This window comes from Chaetodon auriga, chromosome 19 (assembly GCF_051107435.1).
Source record: "Chaetodon auriga isolate fChaAug3 chromosome 19, fChaAug3.hap1, whole genome shotgun sequence".
NCBI classification, from domain to species: domain Eukaryota; kingdom Metazoa; phylum Chordata; class Actinopteri; order Chaetodontiformes; family Chaetodontidae; genus Chaetodon; species Chaetodon auriga.
In genome coordinates this window covers 20,975,840-20,983,562 of record NC_135092.1, presented here as the reverse complement: position 1 = coordinate 20,983,562, position 7,723 = coordinate 20,975,840, and the positions used below count along the sequence as shown (strand labels likewise).

At 43.2% G+C, this 7,723-nt stretch overlaps 1 protein-coding gene across 1 annotated transcript; it reads left to right on the top strand.

Annotated features, from left to right (window-relative positions):
* The first annotated feature begins 1,460 nt into the window (after positions 1-1,460).
* On the top strand, positions 1,461-7,542 carry pla2g3 (phospholipase A2 group III). Its single transcript, XM_076758388.1, has 7 exons — positions 1,461-2,025; positions 2,520-2,652; positions 2,767-2,901; positions 3,670-4,040; positions 4,131-4,260; positions 4,670-4,780; positions 5,362-7,542. The coding sequence occupies exons 1-7, from the start codon at positions 1,461-1,463 to the stop codon at positions 5,591-5,593; spliced, it is 1,677 nt and encodes a 558-aa protein (XP_076614503.1). The 3' UTR covers positions 5,594-7,542.
* The last annotated feature ends 181 nt before the right edge of the window (positions 7,543-7,723 follow it).

The window sequence follows — 7,723 nt, the reverse complement described above, 5'->3', positions numbered from 1 at the left end:
ATATAATAGATTTAGCTAACAGTGTTAAAACGGCACCTGAATATCTTAACTTTTAATGTGTGCTACTGACTGTATGTGCACATTCAGGAAACAGAGGCAGAACTGTTGTCTTCTGCTAAATGCATTGTCAATCATTGTTTGTGCTAAGCTAAGTTAGCCAGCTGCTGGCAGAAATTTCATACTTATACTGAAAGTTCAGCAACTGTAGTATCTGTAATTTCCTCCCATGAGATCCAGTGTGTGATTCCCTGACTGTGTATAAAGGAGTGGAAGCTCATGCAAGTGCAGGTCAGATTCTGGCGTGGAGCATTAGTGGCATTTGCATTAGTCATTTTTGGATGTTTTTAATGGACCAAATGATTAATTGACTCAGTAAATGGAAATATTTTGCTCTTCTTCTGCTGCTGTTGCATAAGAAGGCTCTCCTCTCATATCTAACTTGGCAGGTGCTTGCACTTAAAGGGGAGTTTTCCCACAGAAAACCGCCTCAAAATACATCTGCAAAGTCTTTTTTTCAGTTTAGTTTCAAATGCTGAAACCTGCAAACACAGAAGAAATGATGAAACTGTTTGCAAAGGCTGAGTCGTACCATGACCTGGACGTTTGTTTAGGTGCAGATTCAGGAGTGTTCCATTAACTCACTGATGAAATGATATTTTCATTTGTAGCCATTTGCTTCACTTGTCCCAAAAGTCAGTGCAAACACATTTAAAAATGTTATCTGTAAATGATTCTCGATGCAGGAATGTTTTCATGGTTAGTGTATCAGACTCATCTCTTGCAGGAGTCTTTGCAGAAACACACAGCTGCTGCTGTGAAGTGCAAACACACCATCTTCACCACGTCTGACAGTGACAGTGACATCGAGCGGGGGTTATACCTTTAACTGGCCCTTCACTAAATATCCAGTTATTTATTGACAGTATGAAAAATAAATGCCAAAATTATCGTTTTCTGCATCATTTTTTACTGCTCAACCGAAACCCTGACCACAAAAATTAAGCAGGCTTATATACAAACCCTGAATGCTGCATCCCTGCTGCTCACATGCACTGATTGATAGACCTATTTAGCTTTGGTGTGTGTGTGTGTGTGTGTGTGTGTGTGTGTGTGTGTGTGTGTGTGTGCGCGCGCGCGCGCGCGCGCGTGTTTGTTAATCAATATGTCAGGGTCACTGTCACTGATGTGCGCGTGACAGGGAGAGAGGGAGAGAGGGAGGGAGAGAGTGATGTTGAACTGCGCTGACAGGTCACATGACTCACATGATTCAGGCTGACTTGAATGTTGTGTTTGATCTTCTGGAAAGCCCCCGCGCGCCTCCTCTCCCTCTCATTTAAAAGCGACCTGAAGTCTGTCAATCTGTGACAAATCCCTCAGTGAGTGAAGCAACAATCTGTGTTAGACTTGATGTGGAGCAGCAGCCTCTCAGCCTTTCATTCAGCTGTGCGCGGCGTGCCATCATGGCGCACATCACTCCGCTTGTTACTGTCATTTTAACATCATCACTCCTGGCACGGGCGGCGGCAGAAGCTTCGATCCTCTGCTCCTGGACCAAAGTTTTGCCCGGCGAAGAAGTACACTACAGTTTTCTCCGAAGCGACCCCCGGCAGGCCTCTTCAGCTCTGCGGCTGTACCACAGCTCCTGGTCCGGGCAGCGCACTCTGCTCAGCTGCGCTTGGATCGACGACGCAGCAGTGGTTCAGGACTATTTGTCCCTATGCCGGGAGCGCACGCAGGAGTTTTTCCATCATCCAGATGAAAATTTCAATGTGGAGTCCATGTTTCAGGAAGAGGATCTGTGCGTATCTGCGGCTTCTCCAGCGGTCGGCGGGCGCGCGGAGCGCACAGGGAAGAGGCCGGTGCGGAGCGTCGGTGGTCGTACGGCCGCTTCACCGCCTGAGAATCATCAAGGTCAAGCTGAAAGGTCAGAGGTCAGCACCCATCAGCGTGTGAAGCGCGGTTTCATTGTACCAGGGACTCTCTGGTGTGGCTCTGGCAACAAGGCGCCATCATACGCAGATTTAGGTAGGCTGGCTCCATACTTTTAAGTAGACTAATTAGTGGTTCCCAAGAAAAAGCTGAAGTCACCAGATGGTTAAAGGGATGAGAACACAAAAACATACAGATTTTTCTTCTCTTATTACCTGTTAACGTCACAAGACGTAGTTTTGCCAGAAGCTAAAACGGTTGGGAACCACAGAGTATTTTAAAATAATGTAAAAGCCTCATAATGTTTAGAGGCACTAAAGCTGATATTATACTGTACATTCACACTGTATTAACATTAAAGACACATACATCAAAAAGAATGATCATAATCAATGCAGCACATGCTGAGATGTCCTGACGTGTAGTCCTTAGCAGGTCACGCTTATGCAACTCTGTCAGTCTATGTAAACACATTTGGAAATGTTGCCGGTAAATGACTCGCGATGCAGGAACTTTTCACGAGACTGGGGTGGAATTGGGATGAAGTTGTGTTAATAAAGTTGTATTTCCTCTCACCTCATCTCTTGCAGGAGTCTTTACAGACACAGACAGCTGCTGCCGTGAACACGACCAGTGCAAAAACACCATCCTGTCCTTTCACTCAGATTTTGGTGTCTTCAACAGCAACATCTTCACCATGTCTCACTGTGACTGCGACAACAAGTGAGGACTTATACTTTTAACTGGCCCTCACTCAGTGACGTCCAGTCTGTGTCAGCTGATTCGCTGCTTTGATGCTTCTTTAAAGGATGGAACTAAAATGCCACATGTTAACAGGTTTCACAGCTGCCTGAAGGAGGCGAAAGACAGCATATCTGATGTCGTGGGATATACCTTCTTTAACCTGCTGAAGATGCACTGCTTCAAGTTCGCCCACCGGCTCCAGTGTACACAGAGAAACTGGTTTGGAATGTGAGTGAACTTCTGATTTGTTTATTACTAAAAAAAAATCATGCTTTCTGACTGACCTCTGGCAGTATCGATCCCTCTGGTGGTTTGAATTTATTTGTCCAGTTTTGGGGATGCTAACAGCTCTATGGATGGAAACCACTTTGGTCCAGAGTGAAATGTCTCAACAAATATTCACTAAATTTACAGGAATTCTTTTCCTTTGGCGATCCCTTAACTTTTCCTCCAGTTTATCAGTTTCAAACCTGGAGGTTCCCAACCCCCCAAGGTGGCCTGAGATAAATTTGTCGTTTTGTTATTTGGTTCAGACATTCGTGTTCCCCTCATGAAGAATTGTGACAACTTTGATGATCCCTTCATTTTTCAACATTTTTACAGTGATTCTTGGTGATAAACACTGAATGTAAACACAAAGGTTGTTTATGAGAAAACTCGATGGAGCACCTTTAAGTGACATCACTTGAGTGGCTTTGATTTGTATTATGGGAAATGTAGGATCCAGTATTTAGGAATGAAAGCCTGCTAGCTAACTTTTTGTCTTGTTTAAAGGTAGTTGTTCAATGCTATGAGAGCTGCAAAGGAAATTCAATTCACCTTAATTAAACAGAAATGTGAAACTTTTTTTTTTTTTAAACAATTTTCGCTTTAATTTGACCCTTGACCCATAAGAGTGGCATCAGTCTTCTCATCAAACTCCAGACAAGAAAGCAAATAAGCATATTTTCTCTAAATACACATTAAAAACATTTGACCCTCTGTTGTGACTTGCAGGTGTAAAGAGACTAAAATGGCTCTGTACGCTGAGGTCCATCCACCGACGCTGTACGAGTCTCCCAATCCAACCGAGGTCAGCATGAACAGCACCAGCTTCATCACAAACACCACCACACCCACAGAACTACTGGGGAGCAGCACGGCCGGCCCACAGCTCTTCTCCATCACTGCTGCAGCATCCACCGTCCCTACATCTTCAGCGAGTCCCCCCTCTGCCTCCATCACTCCTGATATGAACGTTACCACCTCCACGGTCTCAAACACACCAGAGGGACCTGCGGGACCAGTACCGGAGAGCGGAGACCGTCTGGAGAACACTCTATCTACCAGAAAGCCAACTGTGACTGAGCTGGATGCTGAATTCACAGGTATTCAGTATCGTTCACATCTCTCCAGCATCAGCTCATACCTCTGCAGTAACACAAGTGATCGTTCACACCGACGCTTCCCCTCCACAGAGGAGCAGCTGTCATGTGCCGTCTACAAGGATCTCGATCAGTGCAAGAACAAGATCCGTCCCCAGCAGAGGAGATACGGCCTCGACAACCCGGAGGTCACAACACTGTACCACTGCAACTGCACCGCCAGGTAAATAAACCACAATGTACACAAATGTACTTCACTCCCACAGGAAATATTCACAGTACTATTTGCAGGTTATATGCAGACACTGTGATAATGGTGCACTCACCTTTATTTCTGTGTGTGGACAGTAAGACAAGCAGACATGGAATGATGTTTCATAACACAAAAGTAGGCCATAAGCAATGCTCTCACACACATACACGAGTCACACAGTTACATAAGGTGTAGCAGTTCTCTGAATCTGCACAGAAATGATGTTATGGTCCTGGACATTATCATAATCTCCTGTTTGCACACACGGCTGGGCTGTCTGGTTTTCTTTCTGCTGTGCTGGTCTGTTCATCCGCCGTGTTTGGTTTTCTTTGTTTTTGGCACGTCTGTCGGTCTCTTACGTACTCGTCTGTCCTGCCAGATTATTCCAGACTTTGGCTAAACAGAGACAACTGACCAAAGTGCAGGCTCTTCTGCTGGGACATGTGTCTCAGTCCTGCTTCCTGCCACAGAACTGCACAGCAGGCGAAATGTAAGTGTACAAATACACACATAAATGTGTCCACATGGCCTGAAACCTCTTTGTATAATATGATGATGATGATGATGAAGTATTCAGATCCTTGACGACAGTGTAAAAATATGAGTAAAAGTCATCTATTCAAAATCCTAGTTACAGTGCGCAAAAGTACAGAAGTACTCTCAGCAAAATGGATGTTAGGTATCAAAGTAAAAGTACTCGATCTGCAGTAAAATGTCACCTGATCTCAGATTCTATGTGACGTTATTATTGTTCATACTGAAGCATCAGTGTTGAAGCAGCATTTTACTGTTGGAGCTGCTGCAGGTGGAGTTACTTTCAAATACTTCACATACAGTTAGCTAGTTTAGGTCAGTGACGTCCAACCTTGGGATCAACCAGTGAACCAGGCTCCCTCCAATTAAATGGCATTAATGGGAGAAGAGAGAATAAAAACACTCTTCTTGTTTTACACTCATTTACATTCATTTTTTGTACATTTCTCTATTATTATCTTTGTTTCTTAGCTGTTATATATACATATATATAATCATAGACATCTGAAAGTGCTGTTGCTTCTCTTTGATGAACAGCTGCCCAGCAGTTCTAGTGAAAGCAGAGTTTCCTCAGCTGGACCAGAGCAGCAGCACAGACGTGGAGGAGCAGCGCCATCTACAGGCCGTCGAACTGAAGGTCAGGAGGCCAAACAGCAGGAGAGCTAAGAGGAAAGAAAGAGCTGTCAGGCTTCACAAAATGTGTCTCAGGATGCTCCGGCCCAAACTCAACAGGACCAGAAAGGATGCACACCGGCCTGCAGTGGGATGAGCAGCGCTCGGCTGGTGTGAATATTATGGAGGGTCAAAGTGTTCAATGAATAAATAATTAGACATCATCAAGTCAAATGGACAGATAATGTAATGCTCTGTTCCACTCATTAATGCACCTTTTACGTCAAAGTTTCCATCCTCCAAAGTCTGTTTTTATCTCACAACGTCCCTCGTTTTGACCAAACTGTTGGGACAAAACCTTTCCATAAGTAAAACTAACCCTTTTCACAGCAGGTGTTCTGACATGTTGTAGGGGTACAGCACAGGTGTGACTAATAAGATTAATGCCGCCTGCTTTCATTCAGGTGTGCCAGTTCAAGAGCCTGCTATCATGCATGCTAGCTCACTGGAATTAATTACTGGGACACTTAATACATCTGAGCCATCACTAAAGTGATTAACTACACCTGTTGACAGGTTGGTCGGTCCACCACTGTGGTCCAGACTGAAATATCTCAACAACTATTGGATGGACTGCCATGAAATTCTGTACATACGTTCGTGGCCCCCTCAGAGTGACTGTAGGAACTTTAGTGTACACATAATTTATTATACAGTTAGCAGTTACCACCTTTTTATGACCAAATATCGGCAAAACTAATGAGATTCCCATTAGCCTCAGCTACACTTACTGCTTAGTGCTAATTAGCAAGTGTTAGCATGCTATGGTGAACGTGCTACTTATATCTGCTAAACATGTTAGCGTTACAATTGTGAGCATTACCATTTAGCTTAAATCTCCACCTTGCCAAAGTACAGCCTCATAGCCGCTAGCGTGGCTGTAAACTGTTGATCTGCTAAAAGTCAAAATGTCCATCATGAAAAAGGTCTGTTGAGTTTGATGATGTACATCACTGCCAGTTTTCATTGAGATGAAAATAAAAAGGAAGTAATAGTTTGATTAAAGCCCTTATTGAGGTTTCAGCTCTCAGTGTATAAATATTTGTACTGTGTTGTATGAGTTGAGATGAATTATGTTGTTAGCTGAGCTACTAAAAAGGTCAACGTGAGAAAAACAATTCTGTAAATATCACAGCAAAAAAGGAGAATATTTATGAATTTACATGACAACTTTGACATTTTGGGAAACATGCTTATTGCAGAGAATTTGATGAGAAGATTGAAGTCAGTAAACATAAAGCTAAAAGCCAGATGGTTAGCTTAGCTTAGCACAAACACTGGAAAGAGGTGGAAAATGAACCTAGATCAATTGTGTTTTTTATTCTTTGGCTTTGTACGGATTAACCAAACATGAGATTTAGAGGTGCTGGTGTGTACGTGTTTTTTTTTTTTTTTTAAATCACTGGACAGCTACCTGTTCCAGTCTTTATGCTAACCTAATCTGTCTCCAGGCTATATCCTCATATTTACCATACAAATATAGGAGTATCAATCCTGTCTTCTAACTCTCGGCAAGAAAGCCAACAGATAACAACAACTTAGCCTAGCTTAGCCTAGCTTAGCCTAGAGACAGACTGGAAACCATGTGAAACAGCCAGTCTGAAGGTAACTTTCTGACATTGTGAGGTTGCCAGGCAACCAGTGCTCTCCCGAACATAACACCTCCATAAAACTACAAATTGCTTTTTACAGTTTGGCTTTGAATACTGTAAACAAATGACATATGAGGAGATATAACGTGCTAACTCTTGAGCTCTAGAGTTGCTGGTCTTGATGGTGGTTTTGTTACCTTTGGACAGAGCTAAGCTAGCAGTTTTCCCTTGTTTCCAGTCTTTATGCTAAGCTAAGCTAACGTCTCCTGACTTAAGCTTCATGTTTCACAGATAATTATGAGCAGGACCAGTCCTGCCACCTGAGAAAGTGAACAAATATGCTTCCCAAAAATGCTGAATTATGTATTTAAACTGTTGGGGGGGACACTGCTAGCTTATCCTGCTAGCTAGACCACAACTGTTCTACATGTTCCATATTTTGTTTCGTTAGTGTTTGTCTGTTTTGGGGTGAACTAATAAAGTTTAAAGAAAAACACACAATGAACTGTGATGGCTTGAAAGGCTCAGGAGGCATCATCACTTTTAATGTCTTGCTCACACACAAGCGGCCTGCTGTAATGAATATCCGTCAGGTAACTCAACTCCTCTCTGATGTCATGAGAGTAATTGAAACC

Coding starts and splice junctions, on each gene's coding strand:
- pla2g3 (XM_076758388.1), top strand. CDS start 1,461: ATGGCGCACATCACTCCGCTTGTTACTGTCATTTTAACATCATCACTC. Junction 2,026..2,519: donor GCCATCATACGCAGATTTAG/GTAGGCTGGCTC, acceptor CATCTCTTGCAG/GAGTCTTTACAGACACAGAC. Junction 4,261..4,669: donor CACTGCAACTGCACCGCCAG/GTAAATAAACCA, acceptor CTGTCCTGCCAG/ATTATTCCAGACTTTGGCTA.